Source organism: Triturus cristatus, chromosome 10, assembly GCF_964204655.1.
Source record: "Triturus cristatus chromosome 10, aTriCri1.1, whole genome shotgun sequence".
NCBI classification, from domain to species: domain Eukaryota; kingdom Metazoa; phylum Chordata; class Amphibia; order Caudata; family Salamandridae; genus Triturus; species Triturus cristatus.
This window is the reverse complement of record NC_140593.1, coordinates 413149660-413175153: the sequence shown is the minus strand read 5'-3', so window position 1 is coordinate 413175153 and position 25494 is coordinate 413149660. Positions and strand designations below refer to the sequence as shown.

General features: G+C 42.4%; 1 protein-coding gene across 1 annotated transcript in view; it reads right to left on the bottom strand.

Annotated features, from left to right (window-relative positions):
* Positions 1-25494, bottom strand: part of APBB1IP (amyloid beta precursor protein binding family B member 1 interacting protein) — a 788839-nt gene that overhangs the window by 318100 nt on the left and 445245 nt on the right. Inside the window, exon 7 of the mRNA XM_085631699.1 lies at positions 17440-17599. Coding sequence (XP_085487825.1) covers positions 17440-17599 — 160 coding nt within the window. The remainder of the gene's footprint in view (positions 1-17439; positions 17600-25494) is intronic.

The window sequence follows — 25494 nt, the reverse complement described above, 5'->3', positions numbered from 1 at the left end:
TATGAAAGGGGAATGTTTTATCATTATGGAAATATTTATTGATTTTATCTAACATATCTTCAAAACACATTGCTACTGTCAGTACATATTCAATTATACATTGATCCAGTATAACATTGCGTTCCCATTTCCGACTAGTCTCGGAAGCCCCACAGCATGTCAAGGAGGTCTTTAATTCGACATTACCTGTCCAGTCTGTGATATTCCCACCATTTTCTCCAAATTTTAATGTACTTTTGGGGGCAACCTCTTGCCTTGCACGTTGTTTTCTCCAATTTGCCACACCAGTCAATGCCTCCACCACAGAGGCTGTGGAAGATGCCCATTGGCATGCTATGTCTCTCTTGGCTATGATCGTGCCAAGGTCACTCAAAGTTCTTTCTCGCCTGAATCTCCCAACATCCTCTAAAATACCCAAAATTGTAATGTGTGGATTTGATTGGAGGGAGGACCCCACCAAAGCGGATATGATATTCAGAATGGTGACCTAGAAGGTATGTATTACTGGGCATTGGCAAACCACATGAAAGAAGTTAAAGCATGTTTTAGTGGATTAGCTGTGGCGTTTAGCCCAACAGAAGTCTACTGAAGCAAGTTTTGCAAAAATATGGTATCAGGGAAAGGGGGCATGCAGTTAATCTATTTCTGAGCGTGCGGTTTTTAGATGTAACTTGTGCCTTAGGACGACTTTTACTGTCTGAATGAAGTTTTAGGAAAAAAAATGAATATTTTCTTGTGATGTTGCACAGTGGTATTTTGTGGTTTCTATGCGCAGGCTTGGCCTTTTTTTCCGCATTACTTTTATAATGTGTGAATAATGAGTTTTATCGTGCCAATGTTTTAAAGACTACGGTCTAAAATAAACTTATGTTTGACTGACTGATAGAGGTAGCATGTTGGCAGACAAGAAGAATAAAGGCAGAATCTTGTGTGCAAATAAGCAAATCAAAAGCATTTAGTAATTTGTTGTAAAAAGATAAGAGAATCAGTTTATTGCAATTCAGATTAAATAGAGGTCTGTGGTTCAGAATGTGCACAAAAATGCAGACACACTCTAATTTTCCTGTGCAAAAAATGAACGTTACCCTGTATAACTGTTTTCTGCTCTTCACCCTTTGTTTTAGATAAACAGATTAGAGGAATGAACTGCAGTTTTATTTTTCGTCCCACTGTTTAAACGGCAGCTGTAATGATGCTCGTGACCTGCCTTTCACCTGGGCAGCTGGCTCAGACCTCAACTGTAATTCTTTTTACAGTTGAGTGTCTGCGCCATTTCGTGATGTCACAAGTCCCCTATACGGAGGCTTTTTATTCAGAGATCGCAGGTCCCTAACTGTTATAAGCTATCGCCATCATAAACGCCCTTTGCCTATGCCATGTGCGAATTCTCACACGCAGAACTGTTGTACCAACGGGTTCCCTCAGCTGACAACACTCTCAGAATCACATTCCCTCAATATTAAAGTCGGCCGGAGGGAAGGCAGCCAAGGTCAGTCAGAGCGGCCCCTCGTCCTCCTATTTCATTACAAACAAACGTGGTGCCTCGATACCACGGTCGTGTAAAGCGAGAGACCGCGTCACATTTACATCCATCCAGCCCGAGGCGCCGAGAACCACAGTTTGTCAGCTTCAACTAAGCAAATGTGCGATTCTGCAGCTGTGTTCTGGGGGCTCCCCTGCCATCAAAGGAATTCGTTCTCAAGTTGACAGGAGGAGCAGCTCTGCAGCCCAGTAAGAGCAGCGCCCCTGCTCTGAAAGATGGCCGCCGGAACTCCACGGAAGTCCAGAAACAAAGGATGAAACGCTCTGGGTGAACACGTTTCAAGGTCACTCTATGAACTCCTTTCCTAGTAGATTGGTGCAAAGTTAAATAGTGAACCTAGTTTTTCCTTGCCAATGTAAAGAAGTAATAATTAACAATGATGCGGCCATAGTAGTGTCATCGCACTCCTGTCAAATGAAAGAAAAAGTGTACAAAACGTCTCTAGCGTTAAGGGGATGCTCAGCAAGGGGGAGAACAGCCTCTAAAATACTTCCAAAGTTGGGAAAGGAAATCCTAAATGTTTCAACTGCAGCCGCGAGAACTCCCAGTAAAGAAGTGTATTTGTTGAGTGCTTTCTTGTACGAATAGAAACAATAAAGCTCAAAATGTGTGAAGGCATGAATGGAAGTGAACCACAAAAAGGCAGTGGAACAGTGACCACTGGAATGGGACGAGAGGTCAAAGAGGAGGATGCCAGTGAAGCGGGGAGCATGTGCGGTTAGCAGATTCATAAGGAGGTGGCTGACAGCCCCAGAGAAAGAGAAGAACAATCTGCATTTTCTATATAGGAGAATATGAGGATGGAAGGTAATTATGAAGTCACATCAGAGCACACTAGTTTCACACGTCTGAGGTAAATACGTCACCCCTCAAGCATCTCACCAACTTCCCAAAATCTCTGTTTCAAACTGAGACTCATACCTGAGCCACCTAAATTCCACTCGATTCACATGCCTCCATCTCTCTCTCTACTTTTCACTTCCTTCTCCTTCTCTGTGAGGGAAAAGAACAAATATATCACATTTTTTCCAACCTCGACATTCACACCAGTAATCAACACACACGAACACCACTGCCACATCCACAGCAAATGCACCAGACCCACTTTTAACACACACACACACACACATAGATGAACACACACACACACACACACACACAAACATCCCATACATACATAGATCAATAACCATAAAACACACCAACATGTAGGCTAGAAGACAGTTACCTAAAACATATACAAATAGTTGACAATGATTCTCTGACTGGGTTAGAGTATAACCTCAATTCACACAAAATCCTTAAGTCATGGTGGAATTCTCCTCACTCAGTAAAACTTCGTACACCAGAGTGGTGTGATCCAGTGACAACCTTGGCACCAGTATCTCCGTCCTTATCCACCTCACAAGCTGCATCGAGGGATCGCCTCTAATGCAGACCATTGCTCCATTACCCACATCCTCTCACATCATCTACCATCTTTCACAATGCCACACTTGTGAACAGCCACATCATAACAATGTTGACCCAGCACAATCAACTTGTCCACATCCTCCCACCCGCCATACAAAACTTCATCACTCAGACCCCACGCATGACCATTCTCAACCCCTACTCAACTATCCATACTGCTATGTCTCTGATATGGTTTTACATTACTGTTTTCTTTAAACTATTCTCTAGAAATTAAGCATACTTTCAGTAAGCACATCGAAGAGCAATAACTTCTCTTTGAAGTCGGAATTTAGTTAATCGAGAATTATATTCAGTATTTTTTTTGCCTGATCCACTCCTACAAACCATTGTGTACCGAATAATTAACTTGCACCTGTGAAAATATGCATCTCCATTCTTTGTGTATTAACCCATGCATCTCTGATTTTTCTAAACTCATTTCAAATTCCAATTAGGCTTCTATTTGCTCTAATCCTATATCAGTATATTGTGTTCAAAGTAATTTCTTAATTTTTGATTCATAAACACGTTATGCATGATTCTTTGAATTATGGATAACTGATTAGTCACATCAAATTGCAAGCATATGAAGAAGTAGGCACCATTAGATGGCGTAAAGCAGCAAACTGTTTAGACTGCCCATAAAACCAATTACATGATTTGCCCATTCAAGGTCCAGTGCTGTAAAAACCTTTGCCTTTACCGTCTTTGACACCATTCCATGCAAATTCAGCAAAGTATGTCTATTCATAAGTAGGAGGTGACTACAAAATCAAATTTCTCCTGTGGATTTACATGCTAGGAAAATTGGAGTCAACCCTAAAACAGAATGGATGAACAAAAAGTGCCTGATAGCACACATTTTCCCACATCTTGATTAGTTTGTCCAGTAAGTCAGAGTTACATTTACTACTCTGTGCATGTTGGAACTGAATGTATACAATGATTTCATCCTTTCAAATAACTAAGATGGATCCCAATGAGACCTAACAGCAGCGTTGTACGCTATTCAGAGACTCTCAATCTACACCGAAGGTTTGAAGTGTGGCACAGAGATCATCAAGCTTCATGTGTAACAATTTTGTATGTCACCTTCCCAAAATGGGTGATCGTCTTTGCCTTTCTCCTTTTTAATTTCAAGTATGTTCACATGTAACTCGTCAAGTTAACATGTGCATGTATAAGCTCCTGCCCAGGTGAGAGGACTGTACATGGCCACATTAGACTATAATGTTTCAAACATATCCGTAGCGATTATGGTGTACTTTGCCTCCAATCAACCATGAACACCGCCCACTTTTCCATTTGTAATGACCTGACGAAGCAATTCTTTTCTCCGCTCTCTTCATCGTCCTCCCCTTTATGTACATTAACCATCACATTTTCCCTTCCATCACACTATATCACCACATATCTCGTTTTCACAATAGTAATCCTGCTCTTAGTCTCAGTTTTTATAAACCTTCTCAAAATGTCTTTCTTACAACAATGTCTACATTTCAATCACAGGACACAAACTCAGTCTGATGAAAGGAGTGCAACTGCTCCATAGGGATTATCCTTTTCTCCTTCACCAATCTCCTGTTTAGTTTGTATCGTCCTTTTCTCCTTCACCAATCTCCTGTTTAGTTTGTATCGTACAAGACATCCTCTGTGCAACCTCTTTATCGCTTACCCCTACAATACTACAATACAAAGTCATGTTACTCCTTGCCTCTAATCTCCTTCACACATTTTTCTTATCCTACAATACTCTAACAGGGCCATTGGAAAAAAATGAGTGTGCATCTGTAGCATTTTTATGTAAATATAGTTGTGCACCACTCACTAGATAGTCTGCATGAAACCGTTTCAAGCCCAACAGTTATTCAGCTGTACACAGAGGTTAATACTGCACCAGACACTTAACAAAAGTTAACTTGTCAGCATCAGCTGTTGACTGGTTTATTTATTTAGCCACTAAGGGCCAGATGTATCAAAGGGTTTTACTCATTCTGTGTCTATGGGAAAATGTGTTCGTACATATGGCCCTAAGAGGTGACAATTTTGCCTAGTGTTAAACATCCCCATTATATGGACTTCAGATACACTGATTCATTCGTAGTCAGAAATTCCTCTTTGGTTTTGTTATTGACTTAAATTCATTTTCAAATCACTGAAACAGCTCTCACAGCTCCAGTTATTTCAACAGGGCACGCAGACTTCATAAGCATAAAAAACACGGTACATATTTTTTTAATTTTATTTCCCATGACCCGAATCTCGAAATACCTCTCCCTAGTAAGTCACATACAAGCTGCATCTGAAATGTACAAAACTGTACTGTAACGTTATTGTAATTGAAATACAGTCATATTATTGCTGTATGACTTTCCTTTCCTAGCTGCAAAATGTAGTCAATGTCACCTCTTAATTTGATTCTCCACTGCTCCATATTTCTAGAGGCCCCGAGTATAGACTACTTTCATCACTCTCTGAAAAGTGGGATTCTTTTCATCCCCAGTCTTTCTTGAACAATTTTGCTGTCAGTTTTCATCAAAACGTGTTCCTAAATTACATTACAAGAGTCACATTTTGATACAAGCTACCGCCGTACCACTAACATTTGTCAATGCTTTATCCGAGTGCTTATTTTCGTTAATAAAACATATCATTCTAGAAACACACTTTTTCTCTATACCCCTTTCCTATTTATTATTGTTTACGTGCACCCAACACACCCATTTCTCATGCCTAGTGCTACAAACTGGGCAACTGTGGAAAAGCTATCAGCAGCCTCGGCTCCATCTCATTTAGGCCCATTTTGATGTGGGGTAAAATCAATTTCATCCAGGATGTCAGTCAATATATGGCATCTAATAGCAACCCCCGCTTTATAGGTGGCTTTGCAGCAAACTGATGAAAGGTAGCGGTTTGGTCCTTGAAGTTTGTAATGATTTCAGCTCAATTTATATCAGAAAATTGGTGAAATCAACAAGAACAAACACACAACTCCATGACAGTACACCTAAACATGGCTAAGATCAGTGGCGGCTGGTGACATTTGAAAGTGGTGAGGCATAAATACTGCACTATGGCGAGCCAGCGTCTTATTTCATTTTTCATGACAGATAATAGCATATCTGACTTATTAAAAGCCTCTACATTTAATAAGCTCAGTATGCAAATGGTATATCCTTTAATAGCAATCAATGAGTTCAGGGTAATGCACAAAATTAATACCATCTGCTGGTGTGGAAGCAACAAACGATGCACAAGCATCCGCAATTTAGGAACTGGAAGACAGGGTACTTCCATGTTTAAAGTGAAATGGTGGCCTTTATTACATGAAATACAAGTACAACTGTGACAGAGTTTAATTATTTAACTTAAAATGCAAGAGATCAGTTACAGCCAATAGGGCGCGTGCGGATAGTGGTAGGAAGCAGAGATTTGTAGGTGGGAGAGAGAGGCGGTCCAGCCACAAGGGAAAGGACTAAAGAAAGAGGAGGAGGTGAAAGGACAAACCCTATATATCGCCTGTTCCTCTCGATACACCCCTGAGTGAAAAGTACCAGGTAGAAGCGCCAAGTGAGAAGCAAGAAGGAACGTATGTCAAAAGTTTTGGTGAAAGTGTCCACTGTCCAGTATCATGGAGGTGCGTATTGTGACTTCACGGGACGTTGCATACTTAAGATGATGTGCTGAAAAATCTTAATATCTGCAAATAACTCTCCCGGACGGTGGGTTCCCTGTCGTTTTTAAACACAGCATTACCGTTTTATTATAAATATATTTTATGTTGCATCTTAAAAATATTTATATATACATTTTTAGCGTGTTTCAAAAGCATTCTATCATCACATTAATCAGATAATTTAATGAGACTGTATCAGCTCCTTCAATAATATTGACAAACAATAGCGCAGATACTTAAAGCTGTGTCAACACTGACTGGCCGGGCTTATTTCAAGGCTTCGCCGGTAAATACCATCAGTTCCGAACCTTTTACATGCCCAGGACAGAGCCCGTGATCCTATGCGCCCGAACCCGCAAGCAACGGCAAACTGTATAATGCACTCTTATAGTGCTTTCTATACTCACTGCCTGCTCTAAAGCGCTTGTTTCAACAATTTTACACATGCCTAAAAAGTGGCTACGCTTTACAGGTATGTTTATCCGCTTAAGAAGTAGCAGGTGAATTGCGACGCGGTGCTTGGGGTGGTGGGGCGTTTGGTTATGGGTGCTGCCTCCAGCAAGCCCAGATAAATCTCGCCTTCGTTTCACTCCAGCTGGTTGAAGCAGCCGGGGTGGCACCTCTGCCCGCCTGACGCTACATTTCGGCATTGTCTCTCAATTCCTTGCCCTTGCCTGAGACACTGCCAAGGGGCCTGTCCTGCCCTGGAGGTGTGCAGGGCAGGGACAAACCTGGAGTGCGCAGGGAGACCTCTTAAGCAGTCGCGGCAAATACTCGGGGGGAGGATCGCGGAAGTCGCGGCCGGCATTACGGGCAGGTGGGGGACGTGGAAATGGGGTCGTCGGGGGGGTAAGGGGGAGAGGTGGGAGGGGTTTAATAACATAAAAATATTAAATACAACTTACTGAGCTTCTGGATGGGTCCGACGACTCCCGACTCCCGCCGTTTGGTCCTGCACCAATTACTGCAGCTCCTCGTCATCAGGAAAGGCAGCCTCCCTCCCCTCCCTCCGCCAATCACAATGCTGCAATGGCAGCGTTGTGATTGGTGAGGCGCAGGGGAGAGCGCCCCAGCCGTTTTCTCCTGCATAGCAAAAAAGGGAGAGTGGGCAGTCGTGCTCGAGGGCAGGGGGGAGTGGCTTACCCATTGTTGTGGGTAGTGACTGTTTGGTCGGCTCCAGGGGCTGACCAAACAGTCAGTACCCACAATGGTGGGTAAGCCACTCCCCCCTGCCCTCGAGCAGGACCGGCCACGATCCCGCCCCCAACCAGGCACTTCTGCTTTCTCGCAGTGCGAGAAGCAGAAACATAAGATGGTAGTTTTGACATTTTATGTTTCTGCTTCTCGCACTGCGAGAAAGCAGTGGGGCGACGCCCAAATGCCCCTATGGAGGAGCCGCTTTGGCTTTGGCTCACTTTGCCACTGGATTCAAACTAGCCTGGCTGATGAGGGGTGTTACCCTGAAACCGGTCCCAGGATGCTTGTTTCCAGTCCAGGGAAGACACGGCTTGGCAGTTCGGGCTGGACTGTTCCCATGAGGCACAGCGTCAAGACTGATTTGCATATAGCTATGTCTGAACTGGGGTGGCGAAGTGAGCTAAAGAAAGATGATGGATTCAACCCAGATCTGTGACTGGGGGTGAGTGTCTGAAAAGTTTCAGTGCTCCCTCCAACATCTCCTTGTGTTTGCTTTGTTTGCCCTAAGCTAGCAGGGTGTGCCCTGATGTGGGTCCCTTGCTCACTTTGCCACTGGATTTAAGCTAGCCTGGCTGATGAGGGGCGTTACCCCGAAAATGGTCCCAGGATGCTTGTTTCCGGTCCTGGGAAGACATGGATTGGCCGTTCGGGCTGGATTGGTTTCATGAGGCACAGGGTCAAGACTGATTTGCATATAGCTATGTCTGAACCGGGGTGGCGAAGTGAGCTAAAGAAAGATGATGGATTCAACCCAGATCTGTGACTGGGGTGAATGTCTGAAAAGTTTCAGTGCTCCATCCATCATCTCCTTGTGTTTGCTCACTACTCTCAATGCCACTGTCACATGATCCAAAGATAACATTAGGGCAGCACGTGAAATACACCTATTTAAAGGAGCCAAGTTTAATACAACTCCACATCCCTATACATGCACTCCACCCATCCTCCTTTATGTATAGAATGGAAACACCAAGACTGCATCATTGTTTTTACTTTTTGGTTATTACTTTATGCCATGGAGGAAGATTTTTGCTAAATTTGAAAACATCCACATGATTCACATTATGAGACCCCTGCAAAGCATTCGAGCTCAGATTGCAGAGCGTAGTCTGGTTCTAGCTGTCGGTCTCCCTGCAAAGCCTGGGTGTGATTTTAGTAACTCTGGCAGCATGGCTCTTTTAAAAACAAAAAAGCTGAGCCAAAAATCAAAAACAGGGATGCCTACTCACTGAATTGTATGCCACCGTGGTTGAAGGCCACCTGGAGGAAGACCCCAACTGAGCCTCCTGATGTGAGCAATGCTGGGTGGGTTGCAAATACATCCCTGACTATCAACTGATACCATATGCAGGTCTGGTCTCATCAGGGGTATTTGTTGATGATATGGAAGTTTTAAATGTGAACAAATTCATGCCAGGTGCAGAGCAGAAATGTTACTTAGACCGGGTTAGATCTATAAAATATGGGACAAAACCGCTGAACGTTCTTGTGTTTACTCCAGTACGAAAACCACACACCTTGGGTTTGTGAAAAATATTAGCAAACGTGGCTGAAGTGGGCCTTACCTTTCCATATGCTTGTAAATGAAGTGTGAGTTTCAGGCAGTCAGGGTAGTTTTTGAATATGGGGAACAAGCATATAAACCTAGGGATACAATTAAGGTTGTGTTTGTAGCTGTTTGCTGGTAATACGTGCTCCAATCTTTACTTTTCTGGGCTCCCTGGACCTTAATTTCCCAGCGTCCATATTGTGTATGTTCGCCTGATCAGGTACCCCCTTTGGCTGGTGCTTCTCTATTTCCGTTACCAAATATTTTCTATTAGTTGTATACATATGTAGAAATGTTGTTTAATTTTTCACACACAACATTGCTTTGCAAGCAGATGAACGAAAGCAAGACAATTCTAATCTCATTGTGCTCTCCCATTGGCTGTTCAACTGACAGTGCACTGCTGGCCCTGGAATGACCTGATATCGTAGAACAAAATCCAGAAGACTCCACTAGGCGAATATTAAACCCACAAACAATCACTCTGTCCTCAATATATGCACTTTCACACGTTTATAAAATGCTACACAATCAGATAGCACAGTAGTTTAGAAAATTATATATGCCTATAATCTTGTCATATAAAAAAAAACATTTAAAATTACATATTCATGAAAACACATGTACATAAACAACACATACATGAAAAAATGGATATATTTTAAGACAACACAATTAGTCTTCCACTAAATTCCCCTCTACTTTTTATGTACTTGAGTATACATGAATTTAATTAGTAGCAGGTAAAGACCACCAGTGCACTGTAGACTGTGCCTTCAGTTTCCGTCAAATGGCTTGTTTTCATGTATATGTAAATGTAAATAATTTTTTTATATGACAGGGTTGAAGCCATAACTATTTAAAAAAAATCTGTGGTAATTGGGAGTGTTGCTTTTTATAAACGTGTGAAAGTTCATAAACTGAGGGGAGGGTGATTGTTTGTGGGTTTAGTATTCTCCTAGGGGATTCTTCAGGTTTTTTGGTTTGTGTAACCCCGTCTCCTTAGTGAGAGGGGGTTCTCACGTTTTTTTTTTACATGACCTGACATCTTGACACTTTGCAGGTGTTCCACAGCAGAATGCTTATGAGGACAGCTGTGATATAATTCATGTCAGATGAGGAGGAGTGAGAACTCGGGCAATGGCAAGACCCAACAAGGATCTTGCGATGCTAAACTGAAGGACAGGTTCTGACAGTAAGCAAAGCTGGCCTCTTCGGTCAACATTTTGTGAGCTTCATGACTGCGGAGACATCTATATATCGATTCTGTGAAAAGCACTACATTTGTAGGGGAGTTGAAGCTGATGGGGGTGTTCATAGTAGCTTCAGACCAAAACTTGAAAATAAAATCACACATTGGGGAACTAATTGACCTTATGGAGGGGTATATTTTTAAGCTCCCTCCGCCTTGGCTAGTGGTGGGGGTATCTTTCTTCGTCCCTTCTACCTTGGTCAAGGGCAGAGGCTAATTTAGGGTTATGACTTTGCCTTGTACAATAGTAAGGGGGTCGTTGTTTCACTCCCACCTTGCCAAGGTTTGGGTAGCTGGTTGTGCAGGTGATACATTGTGAGCTGGTATTTTCCACTAATCCCCCTGTCGGATCTCTTTTCTCACTTTTCAATGGCATGCTTTGTGTACTCATTATGACTCTTGACGGATCTACTGTTTATGCTGCAGATGAGCCTTTTAATATCATTAGATATCATCCTATGTGCCTGGAACCATCTTACAGACAGTATTTTATTGCATTTTTGTTCGGCTGCTTTTCTTATTTTATTTATTCACGTTGGCATTAGCATTAGGGGTGGGCGGAATTTGCGAAATTCACTTTCGCAAACTATCGCAAAAATGTTAAAAATCTCCGCAAACACGAGGGAAATATCGCGAAGACGCGGAAGTTTTTTTCCTGCCCGTTCGCGGTATTTTCTGCGTGATCGCCGCTCGCCAACTTACCCATGCGGTTGCTCACGGGCGCGAGATCTCAATCATCTCATACTCTCGCGGTGCATGATTGCGAGAAGAAAGACGTGATCGCGCGATGAATGGCGCGATCGCGTGACAAATGACGTTAATGCGGGCGTGAACTGTCGAGAGAGAGCGCAAATGGCTACCAACAATCCAACACCTCGTGGAGAACGCGACCGGATCGGGAAAACTGGTCGGCGAACGCGGGGATTCAGGTAAGGCGATCGCGCGCACGCGAGAATGTATATTTGTACAGCGCGAGCAAGAACAAAAATTCCGGTAAGATGTGGATTGCGGAAATTTTGACATTTTCGCGCTCTACGCGGAACGCAAAAATGTCAAATTGTCGCAATTTCCGCGAGCGGAATGGAATTTTAGCCCAGGCCTAATTAGCATTTGCTTTATTATCGAACATTGGGATTTTTTTTAGTTTTTTTAGGCTTCTTTAAGGTTCTATCTCTAAATGTTGGTGTCTTTTTGAATCCTCTCATTAACTGTCTGGGCTGACATTCATTACAGGATGCTTCTCCCATCGAGGTTGGTAGGAGCAGTAAGTCAAGGAGTTTGATTAAGCATCATATCCCTCTGCTGAAATTCTGTGCCTATTGTTCCACTGCTGTCCTTTTTCAGTCTCCTGGCTGCAGATTCTCCTGGACTACATCATCTGCTCTGGTACAAATTGCTACAGCGGCTCCCAACTACAATGTAAAGAATGCCAGGCTAGCTCTGACTGTGATGAAAGGGAATGTCAACGCACTCAAGCCGCTACACATCATCCTTTTCAACAGACCCACAAGGCACTACAAAGATTTAGGACCTGGAGAATTTATAGGGAGAAACAAAAAAACGGGTTTATGAAGATAACGTGATAGTGAGTTTCATAAGACCTTCCCAGGTAGACCCGAAGCCTCTGTCCTAGGAAAGGCAGGCTTCATGGGGTATATACAAGCAGAGATAGGAGGTTGTTGCCAAGAAAGGGATGGTTTCTTGTGGAACAAACTTATAACCAGAAGAAAGACAAAATCTATGCCTACAAAAGACTTTGTGCCTAGTTTCGATCTTGGTGGACAGGTTACTCCATCACAAATATCACCGACATCTGTTCCGCCTCATTACCAGTGGATTATATCCTATGGCACCTGCAATAAGGAGGACGGTATATCAGTCACAATGTGATGGAGTAAGCTATCCATCAGACTTTAAATCAGGCCCTTTATTTTCATAGAATGCAAAGAGATTTAGATGGCAGTCCCAAGTCTTTGATTGCCAACTTCTCAGAAAGAATTCAAAGAGATCTCATTGTGTAGGCCAGCGTTTGATGACTGTGTGAGCATTTTGCATGGTGTGCATTTGTGCACACGCAGGTAGCAGTGGCGGTGAATTTCTGGAAAGGGAGAACTGAGGGGGCTTCTGACAAAATGGATGAGATCTGTTTACCTTTAGGTTGAGGCTGTGAAAGGGAGGTTGTTCAGGGCTATGGACAGCCACATACACTTCAGTGGGATGGGGCCCCTAATTCAGCCTTCATATTTTATGTCTGAGTTCTTATAAATACAAATATGCTCCGACAGACCGCGATAACATACATCTACTGAACTGATTCTTTGTGGAGCAAGAAGACGACTGTCTTCTCTTTGCTGCAATTCTTATTGCAATGAACAATTTCAGATCCAAAATATACTGCAAAATCAAACCTTTTATATTTAGGGTGACTCAAGGGATAATTTGAAACATGGATGATAGTCGATCAGATTCAATTAAAGGCCACCTTCATGTAATTCGACATCTTATGAGAGAAGCACTTGATTTGTGTGCTTTTTTCATATTTTACGGTAGTCAAGCATGTATGCCATTACACAAAACACCGCTGAATAGTATCTGAACCGCAGCATCCTACACAGCCTCTCGCAGCTGGTAAAACTCCCATGAAGCAGGGGATGGGAAATGTTCTAGATTTCTCTGGGATGAAAAGCAAAGCTATTCTCCCATCACTTCTGTTACCCATAGTGCTATTAGTGTGTCTATAACTAAGTCCTCAATATACCTGTTCCATTAGCAACAATAAGCCCACACATTTTGCCAGTGACCTGGTCCACAGTTTAGGTAATATGCCTTTAATTATGCTCTTAAGAGTTAGTGTACCTGTAACCATGCCCCAACAGAATCAACAGAGCCATTTTGCAAATGATCACAAAGCAAGTCCAATAATCATGTTGTCCAACATGCTCTAAACAGCTGCTGTGGATATAATCACATTTTAGCTTAGTTCTCTCTTGTCTCATCATTATAATCAAATAAAGAAAGAAATGGATGTGTAGCAGTAAAACATTTAATTGAGAAATGGTGCCTAATGTAGATTTGGTTTGTGAGCGTTATGTCCATGTGTTTTTATTTGATTTCATAAAAGGAATGAAATTCAGCTGCAACCATGGTCTCTGTCCTTGAGTGCAAATGTAACTTATCTCCATGTTCCGCAGGAAGGAATACACTTATGTTGCAAAACTGCAAGGCTAAGCAGCGTTAAACATGTGTCTATGAATGTGCGGAAGAATTTCTTTGTTTTCTTGTGTTTTTGCATTCATAAAATGTATATCTTCTGTGCAACAAACTGATTATTTAAACACCAATAAAAATAATGTGGAAGTATGTGTTGTTTCATAATTAATAGTGTGATTGGTGCTGTGCAAGTAACCTTTTAATGCTGCCTATTTACATAAAATAATGCTATGAATTTGTGTGTTTTCTTTGTCCAGAACATTATAAAAGGTGTGCTACTTAGGAAAGACCAATCTTCTTACACTTTCCTGTTAGACTCCTTCAGCTTGTTGCTTAGAGAGGACTGAATGCACCGATCTGTTCTGTAACTAGACCTATTTACTATTAATTTGATTATTTACCATCTGTGCAGTGTAAGACTAATTTCTTAAAGTCACATGGCATTTTACATTATTTTGATTTTAGTTATATGCTAATTCCTTCAACTCTAATTCCTTTTGCCTTCTGTAGTGATACTGTGATTTGAATAAATCTACAAATACTGAGAACTGGAAAAGCCTTCTTATGCAGGTTTACTTAATGGTCTTGATAGAGCTTTTAATTTCTGGAATCTCCCTTTTCTGACCATCAACCCTCCTTAATTATTTAGGGGTGGTGTACGGATAGAAGCAACATAATTTCCATCTCTAATCATGTGCTTTGCTATTAAAGTTAGACATTGGGAGCTCTAGTCATAACCAAAAAGTTACCGTACAGTGTGCATTATCTATTTATTTTGTATCAGCTATTAAGATTCTGCTTTTAGCTATATGGTGTGGGATTTTCCGGTGCTTGAGAACTATTGGGATGCGCTGCTGAATGTTTATGATGATTCCACATGTAGGAATATTCTTAAGACTCGCGATGTTCTGCTAGGTCAGTTTCCAAGACTTAAAGCTAATGCGATCACCATAAATTTCCAAGACTTAAAGCTAATGCGATCACCATCAGATTCACAGATTTAGACCTCATACTGGCTCGTCGTCAAATCTCTTTGTTATAGAAGTCTCCAACTGGACTGGCCCTTAAGCGATGGAGGCGGGAATTACTCGGATGGGCTGAGTGCAAAATAGAAGCACAACGGGAGCAGAGAAGTCCTGAATATATGCAGCCCTGGGAGGCAATCCTGCAGGACTGCCCTTTAAAGGATGAATGCTCTCACAGAAGGGGATGTATCTGATAATCGAGAGTCTTATATATACCATATCAGGGGACTCGGGTGAGGGACTAGGCTGACTTCACCCATTCACAACCGGCTATGTGGCTTGCGGGGGCCCGATGCTCCACCAGGCTTTAGTAATACAATGTTAAATGTGGTTCGTGGATGCTTCACTGCAAGTTTGTTGATGCTTTTTTAATTTCTTGCTTTTTTTCTTTTTATGGTGGGCTCTCATGACTTTCTCTTATACACTCAAGATACAGTAATTGCTTCTCGACTGTAGGTTTCACTCATTGAGACTTCTGCACAACTTCAGGATATTTCTGGCACTGTTTATATCTGTGATGATTGTATCTTGTCATGCACCTACATATGGACGGCAATGATCCTTCAACATGGTATATTGGAAACTTAAAAAAATATTGTAAAAAACAGCTTTCAGAGCAGCATCTGTCTATGGTTGCGAGAATGTTTAAATTGTAAAGTTATTTTATATTTCTGTTTTGCCATCATTTCAAGGTAAGGGTATATAAAAGAGGACCTCTTTACAAATTTCCTCAGAACACTAAATGGAGCTGTAGCAGTGTGTGAAAAAGTAATACGGGTGCGCCAGCTGTTCAGTGGGCCCACTATTTATTAGAAATGTTGAATAGATGAAAACTGATGATCAGAGTATAACTAATGATTTGAACTGAACAACCCTTCCTCTCATTTCAAAATCTGCTTAAACTATACCTGAACCAGTTACCTTTACACTGCAGGACTACCCACTCTGTTAGAACTGTGGAATATGAAATTTGTTTAACCCTACCCTTCCCCATCTCTTACTCTTCATCCTCTCTCCCGCCTTCAACCTCACCATCCTGACTATCCTCCCTTTCTCCTACCAAAGTTCTTCCCTTTCCCCCATCCTCCTGCACCTCTTAGATAACAACCTCAAACATCTTCCCTTTACTCAGAGTTCACACCTGGATTTCAGCCACATTGATATCTACATCAAAAAGGTTAATACCAGGCTTCCAGCCATACCCTTTACGATTTCCTTATCAGCCCCATCTCTCTTCCTGAGATGTGTCTAGGCCCCTACCTTGTGGTCTATCACTGAATCAAAGAGTAGTCTTTGAAATGTAAAGGGAGTCTCTTCCCCCCAGTGTGCCCCCACCCAACACCCTTGTTGGAGCTCCGGTCGGGAATGAAGCAATACACAAATCTATCTGGGGGGATTCCTCTCGTCCTTACGTCTTTACAAGGCAGGCCTGAGCTTCCCAAAATGGAACCCAGCGTCCTCCATAAATTGTAACAATATAAGCACACCCACTCAGTGTGCATTCATAGCACACTTTCTGTTCAGCATTAACACCTCTATGCACTGTACCCTCACATGTACACATGCCTTCAGTACAGTAACTCAGTCTGTGCACACTGTGCAACATTGAAGCTTTTCTATATATAACCAGGATGTGTTATTTCAAAACACGTGCACTGCCAGCACACATACTCACTATATGCTCGCTGCACAAATCTTCACCTTTCATGTATTATATTTCATGCAAGCACACATACAATCAGCACATGCTGTCTCTGCACATGCACTGCACAGCACTACATCTCTCATGTAATATATTCCTCTTAGGCATACATACATCCAATACATGTACTAACCACACATGTACTGCATAGTACGGCTCCATCCTTGCACTTTACCCTTCCCAGGCACACATACAACTAACAGAGTCACTACTACTGCACTATGCAGCACTCCATATCTACAAGGTGTAGACAAAGAATGAGTTAAGCACACAGCAGCGGAATATGTAAGGTGAGTAAGCCTGAAGTCCTCAACCCAGTAATACAGGCTAAAAAGGTCATGTTGACCACTACTGACCACCACACAGTTAAGCAACATGAGCTGCCACCACCGCACTCATGTTGCTTAACTCCTTGTGAAGGCATAGCTTTCCACTACCATGAGGGTAGTGCTTTGTGCGCCCCTCCCGGTCCAACAAGACTGCAATCCGTGATACAGGCCTATTTCATGGGGCACACTCATGATCCGTGTTCGCCTCAGACAAAATAAACAGCTTTAGGGATCCAGACAACAGTACTGTTGGGCACTCAGAGCAGGGTTACGTGTTTCGTAGCATGAAGAGGACTTTCCTGTCCCAATATATACATAAAAAAAAGTATACGTATTGCATAATGGACTTTATTTTTCAGACCTTTGTGAATTGGCCTCCATAGGTCTACCTGGTGGGCCCTAGCATTCGCTATTCCACAGTAACATTTTCAAGTGTGAACTGTGTAATCAGTACTGGTGAACCAATTGCCTTTGCAGGGCAGTCCTTTACACGCCACTTACCAACTTGCAGGTCTGCATACACCTCATACAAGCACCATTCCACGGTGCAGTCGCAGTGCGTCTTTTCGAAAAGATTATCCAAGATGTCGCGCACTGTTTGCCGCTCATCGACCATCAGGGTTTTGGTGCTGCTGTCGTTCATGTGTACTTTGACGACAAGCTGCAATAAACAGAACCACACAGAAGCCTTGAGCAATCGAGCATTAATAAAAGAACACGCTATTTTACAAGGAGTTCGTTGTTAGTTGAAACCCCATTAGGGCACAGGGGGATAACACAAGAAATTCCCAAAGCTTTTGTGAGCCCGCTCAACAGCAGCCAATCATTAGACAGCATAATTACAAAGCTTCGGATGCCGGATAGTAACATGTATAAACTTCAGGAAAAGTATAATAAGGATTGTAAACAAAGGAAAACCCAAATTCGAGTTTCAATCAAAGCTTTATTGCTCTGTTTTGTTTCTGCAACAATTATGGTGTCTTTGATAAATGTTCAGCTAAGTGCAGTGCCGGGCTTGGCTGTCAAGAGCTATCAAGAGAAATTACCCATAAGGCATCCAAGGGAGCTGGACTCCCGGTTTAACTTGCACCAGTGTATATTTTAACATTTCCACATGTGGAAATAGGCTAACGGAGGCCAGGAGAGGTGCCCATTACCTCCACCACAGCCCCCCCAGGCCACAGGGGCACACACTGGATAAACTAATGCAAGAACCGGGTCTAAATATTACCACCCGTCACCATCATCGTGGTCATTAACATCAGCATCAGCATCAAAGAATCTGTGATTAATGCCAACCCCTTCACTCGTTTTTTATTAACTCTAGGGCAGGGGTCCCCTCCCTGAAAGTCTAAATAATGTCACAATATGTTGTACTTTACTAAACATGTAAGACTAAACAATTCTTCTGCCAACTCATTCACAGTCTGCAGGTCTCAAATTCATTCATCCCTCCTGGCTCTGTGTGTAAGGCGATTCCTTGTGCTTGATGCTGGGCAGTACAGGCTGCAAGAGCAGAAAAACAAGCTTTACAGTGAAGGGGGCCTTGTAACACTTAAGAGTGCTGGATATCTGGAATTAAGAGCAACCATCTTACCCACTTGGCGCAAGGAAATTGACCCATCCAGTCACTGTCATAAAACCGAGTCATAAAAATGTTTGATTACATGATTTCTTAAATAATTATTTAACTTATTACACGTTTTGAGCCTAGGACAAGCATTAGGTATTGATTTACAATTGTGTGTTGATGTAAATGCCTCCGATTTGTGGAGGAAGTGGTAAATTCGCTGTTGGAAAGCTCACCTTTGATGGAGGATTTACCACTCCTTCTACAAATTGGAAGACATGTTACCATCCAACTGGAACTTATTTAGACAAGTGCAAACCATATTTTCACTTGTGCAAATCCAAAGCACAGAGATATGCCACAGGCTCACACTGCCGCAAATCCACTCTCTACCTCGATCAGAATCCATTGAGGGGTAGAGACACGGATACAGCATTTGTGTAAATAGCGTGTGCACCCTTTTTTTGAATATCCATTTACAAAGAGATAAAATGCTGCTAAAAGATATGTGCAAGTCGCGCAGTAATCCGCTCGGCGTGGCTGGACGCTTTAAATATAAGCTTATTTTAGTATAACTGTAAAACATAATGCAGATGATATGTCACAGGCCTGCCAACTGCAGTGCACCTGACATTTTGGAGTTAGGTGTAGCAGCACAGTGCTAGACTATAGGGGTTCTGTCACCTGCTAAATAAGTAAGTAAAGGCATTGATACACTGTCATGGATGGTAATCAACGCCCCTGGGAAGCCTGGTCTCTGTTGTGATCTGTTTCCCTCTGCATTCAACCAATGCAATTTTAGTTGCATGTGCAACTAGAGTTTTGGTGTTTACAAAAGTAGTCATTGACCAACTAACTGCAGATGGACAAGATGGCAAGCCATGGAAATGTACAATATCTTGCAAAATAGACTGGAACAGTGAATCCCCTGAAATAAGCAGATTGTGATGTGAGTGCAACTTTCATATTTCCAAGAGCTTAGGGCATGGTTTAGAGTTTGGCGGACGGGTTACTCTATCACAAACATGGCAGATATCCCGTCTGCTTCATTATAATTGCCATAGGATGTCTTGCACTTGTGGAAAGGTGGGTGGGATATCCGTCAGGTTTGTGATGGAGTGACCCTTCCGTCAAACTCTAAATCAGTCCCTTACGTAGAGTTCATCAAAATTGTTGACCTGGCAATAAGGGTCAAAATATGATCATAACCATAACTAAGTATCAGCTTCATGAACAAACTACGTGCTTTAGAACTGCTGCTAAGTGAACCACATCTACACGCCAAATGTCCTTGAATCTTCATTCGGTGTCATCCTATGTTGCATTTTAACGACAGAAACAACTCGTGACTATGATGAGAATGACGTTATCACCTTAGCTCTCATTGGCACTGACAATATTGAGAGACCTGCAGAACTGCCACCTGCAGTTTGCCTAATGTTTTTTTAGAAGTGATACTTTTCAAACTTAGAAGCGTTCATGCTTCCCCCCACCCTGACAACAATGCCAATAGTGAACTAAGAGCAGTGTGGCTGGGGAGGGCCAAATTATGTGGCAGAGTTAACTAAATTATGCGGCATGAAAAGGCAAATTATGCGACACAATGTGGCACATTTTGTGATAACATTAAGTTATTATTTAGTTATTTTTCCAATTGTTAACAATGTTTGGGCATTGGTTGCACCTCTTTAGTACCAGTAATAAATACTGCACCAGAAATAAACAACAGAAAGGCGACCAGTCAACTTTTGAAAAAGGCCTTCCACTGTGCAGCAAACGTTTGACCCGTTTGAGCCTGAAACCAATTGTTTGTAAAAATCTGCAGATTATGCAGCAGATGGTGATTTATGTGGCATATGCTGCAAATCTATAACTATGCAAACTACTCCGCAGCCGCACAATCGCATTATGACAGTTACCCTGATTAGGAGGTAAGTCAGTAGTTCTGTCCAACTTTTGGGTGGCATGAGTTGCTACTATACATGAACAGCATTATGGTTTATTAAAACAAACACAGGAAAAGGGATTGTACAGAACACATCGAAGCCATGTATTTCAAGGTTGTGTTATATGTGATAATGAAGAAAAAGGAGGGGGAAGTGAAGTAAAACAATTGCCTAGGATCACACAATTTGATCATGTGGGGAAACTAGCATTGATCGCAGTTTTTTGGTTTCCTTTTTGTGCAATTCAGCCACTAGATGTACATACTTCACTTCTGCTGCTTCCCCATCCCCACCTTCCCCGACTGTCACCCTGCTGGAATCAATGTGTCCCTCGGTCACACCACAGACCTATCTTTTTGGCCCCTGGGGAAATGCTTGCGAGTACCCATGGCCTAACCACTCTTTTTAAAGCCTAAGTGGACCATTATGGCCCTGGTGGGCTGGTCTTGTGTGCGACTGGGAGAAACAACTGGCTCTAATGATCCAGTGAACTGATGCCCCGTTTCAAACATCTGTGTTTGACCGCATGGTTATGAGTTTGAATGCTGGCTTTTGTACGCAGCCTTTTAGCTTTCTGAGGTCATTGCGGAGCAATAAACATCTGTTATTTAGCACCAACATAACTCATGAGGTGGATATGTGCTGAACAAATACATACGTTTTGTTATGTTAGGAGCACGGATTTAACAGGGGAGTGAGAAATGGCAATTTGGGAATCATACTAAGGGAGATGCTGAAATAGATAAATAAATGATAGAGAATTGAGCCAGTTGAGTCTCAAGAAAGGGTATCTTGACAAGCCTGTGTTAATGTGACCGTATGATTTATGCCACTATCTGAAACATGGTACTTAAAGACCTATATCTCCAGATGAGATCCTTAAAAAGGATGTTTCAGAAAGAGCGATGTTCAATCATTTGGCCATGGTGTTACTGGTAGGATATAGTGCTGTCTATTTATCCCTCTTTTAGTTTGGTTAGTTCTCCATTGACAATCTATCACAGGGAAAGGTCACGGGTTACTTATATGGTCGTCTGAGGGACTATTAAATGAAGAGGAGCAAATGGTCACCATTAAAGACCCTGGAGCATGTGGGTGGAAAAATGCATTTTTAGAATTGATTCGAGTTGTACGATTAGGTAACATATCTTTAGGAGTCTTGAAAAAGAATATAATCTCTCTGAATCTGAGATTGGAACTACTTAACTCTAAAGAGTTCTTTGGAATCTTTTCATCGACATATAGATCTGATCAGGAAGAATGAGCAATAGGTTGACTACAATAACCTCGGGAGGAAAAGGTGGTCTAGCTACATTTCTGATGTATAAGATAATGTCCCAAAGGAGAATGGGCACAATTTAAGGAATATAGGACTGACTGGGAAACAAAGTGAGAGATGCCAATTCTAGTGAATGTGTGAATTCAAATAATTATTGCCATAACTAATGGTAAATATCAATATGAAGCATCCATTTTATGCAACAACCAATTGTTCCAGGTCATTACAGGTGCGCTATATTAATGCATAGATTAAAACTGATTTCAAAGTAGAGATGTTGGAAAAGCTACAATGACTGAGGCGCGCTTAGATATCTACTTATGACATGCTCGGTAGTTAACGGATTATGGAATGAAATACTGTCACACATTCAGCTAGTTATGGGAGAAGACCCAAAAGCCAATTTTTGATAATCTTTAACTGATTATAAAATTAAAATAATGTCATCCACAGGAAAAAAGGTAGGGATTCGAAAAGTTGTATCAGCGGTGATCAGCTTAAAACTAAAAACTGCCAAAATGGAAGACTATATACTGAAATGCGTAGATTGTCCACTATGTAACGGATCACTTACAAGCATAGAAACAAAATTTGATGCCTTCATTTATGTATGAATAGAGACTATATTGTACTCTTTTTTTAACTCCTGCATGGGCTGTGAATATCCTGAAAATAGTTTAGAGTCACCATTTGAAAATGAGACATGCTAAGAAATTTGTCTTTTACTAATGGACCTTTTCTAACGCTACTATAGATTCTGCAGTTTTATATTATAAACTAGTTGCAAGAAATACGTTTGCATTTGATGGTAATTCTTTACGAATATCGGCTTAAGTATATTGGCTTATCAGTGTACAGACCAACTAGTGTCGTGCATACAGATTACAGACAAAGCTTGAGCTTTTTTCTTATATTTTGATTCAGATTTATATTTCCTGTCACGTTTCACCTTTTCTAGGAGATACAGAGAGCTATTTTATTTGTTATGACTTACAGTCTCAAAATGTCTGGTGGTACAAATTGGAAAAGTATTTAGACTACTAAGAGGCAGAGAAGGGTTGGTAAACATAAGGCATGAGAGGAAGGTGTACAAAGATGGAGAACACACAATGGATACTAGCACAGACAAGACACTGGGAAGTGAGCAACACAGAATGTATCAGGTGCCCATGAAGATAGGTTATACGCTTGTGATGGCCAAAAAGCAAGGGAAATTTGGAATAAGAATGACAATGAGGGTCCCAAGAAGGAGCAAGAAAAGATAAGGAATGTGCTGTGATACGTCAAAAGACATTACCATCTGCCTCCTAAGGGTGCTATAAAACCATAGAGCACACAGATGCCGAATGACATTAAGAAGCTTGAGCTTTTGTGGACATCTTAAAAATTTAGCTGGTTCATTGACCACAATCTCTCAAAACATAGAAGTCTGAACATTTGGGGCCAGATGTACGACCGTTTTTGCAGGTACAAACAGGAAATTGGCCTGTTTGCGACCGCAAAAAAGGGGATTGGTATGTACAAACACTATTTTGTGAGTCGGTGACTCACAAAATAGTGTTTGCGAGTCGTTATTAGGAAGGGGCGTGCCAAGGGCGTCCCTTCCTAATAGCGAGTCAGAATGGTATGTACCACTGTTTTGCGACTTCAAGTAGGTGGTAAGCCACTCGCAAACGGGAAGGGGTCTCCTTTGTGAATGGATGTGAAAATATTTCTTAAGAGCAGGCAGGGGTCTCATGGCCCTCTGCCTACTCTTAAAAAACGTAAACACAAACGTTTCATTTTTCTTTTTTAAATGCATCCCTTTTTTAGGTCGAGCCTAGCGGCAGCACGCATGTGCTTCTCGCACTGCAAGACTGCTGTAGTAGAGTATGGGATAGAAGCAGCGCCCACTCTCCTCCCATATTTTTCATTGTCTTGTGTCATTGTCTTTCGTAAATGCTGCCTTCGGATTCGTTAATATGCTTGTTAGTACCTCCTTAGTACGGCCTTGTCTTCATTTGTACCCTCCCATGGTGACTGACTCTTTTACTTCAGTAGTTACACGGGACCTGTTTAGCAGCACAGCCGCAATGTAACACGGCACCCGCTTTCAATCACTTTAACCTGGCATTATCTCGTGTCTGTTTCAAACCCCTTCCCCCCCACCGCAAGTAAAATGGATTAAGAAATGATTAGCAAATTAAGTCATGTGAATTCCAGGGAGCACATAATCCAATTGTTAATGGGCTGAAGCTGACAACAGCACATCTGTATTACAGTCATCTGTACTAAAACCACCTGATGGATTGTTTTCAAAAGCCTGTTTTATTAACACCACCACCACCACCACCACCTCCACCACCACCAATACCAACACCACTACCACCACCAATACCGCCAATACCAACACCACCACCAATACCACCAGCACCAATACCAACACCACCAATACCACCACCAATACCACGACCAATACCACGACCACCAATGCCACCACCACCAATGCCAAGACCACCAATACCACCACATCCACTAATACCACCACCACCAATACCACCAATACCACCATAAATACCAATACCACCACCATCAATACCACCACCACTAATATCACCTCCACCAATACCACCACCATCACCAATACCACCACCACGACCAATACCATCACCACCACCAATACCATCGCCACCAATACCACCAACACCACAACCAATACCACCACCACCACAAATACCACCACCACCAATACCACCACCACCACCACGAATACCACCACCACCAATACCACTACCAATACCCCCACCAATACCACCACCAATACCACCACTAATACCACCACCTCCACCACCAATACCACCACAAATACCACAACCACCAATACCACCACCACCAATACCACCACCACAACCAATACCACCACCAATACCACAAATACCACCACCAATACCACCACCACCACAAATACCAATACCACCACCACCACAAATACCAATACCACCACCAATATCACCACCAATACCAATACCACCACCAACACCAATACCACCACGAATACCACCAATACCAATACCACCACCAACACCACCACCACCAATACCACCACCAATACCACCACCACCAATCCCACCACAGGCACCAATACCACCCACAACACCATCAATACCACCACCACCAATACCACCACCAATACCACCACCAAAACCACCACCAGCACCAATACCACCACCAATACCACCACCACCAATACCACCACCTCCACCACCACTAATACCACCACCAATACCACAACCACCAATACCACCACCACCAATACCACCAATACTACCACCAGCAATACTACCACGACTACCAATACCAGCACCACTAATAACACCACCCCCACAAATACCAATACCACCAATATGAATACCACCACCAACACCACCACTAACACCACCAATACCACCACAAATACCACCAATACCACCACTACCAATACCACCACCACCACAACCAATACCACCACCACCACAAATACCACCACCACCAATACCACCACCACCACGAATACCACCACCACCACATACCACTACCAATACCCCCACCAATACCACCACCACACCACCAATACCACCACCTCCACCACCAATACCACCACAAATACCACAACCACCAATACCACCAATACCACCACCACTAATACCACCATCAATACCACCACCACCAACACCACCACCACCACCACCACGAATACCACCAATACCAATACCACCACCAACACCACCACCACCAATACCACC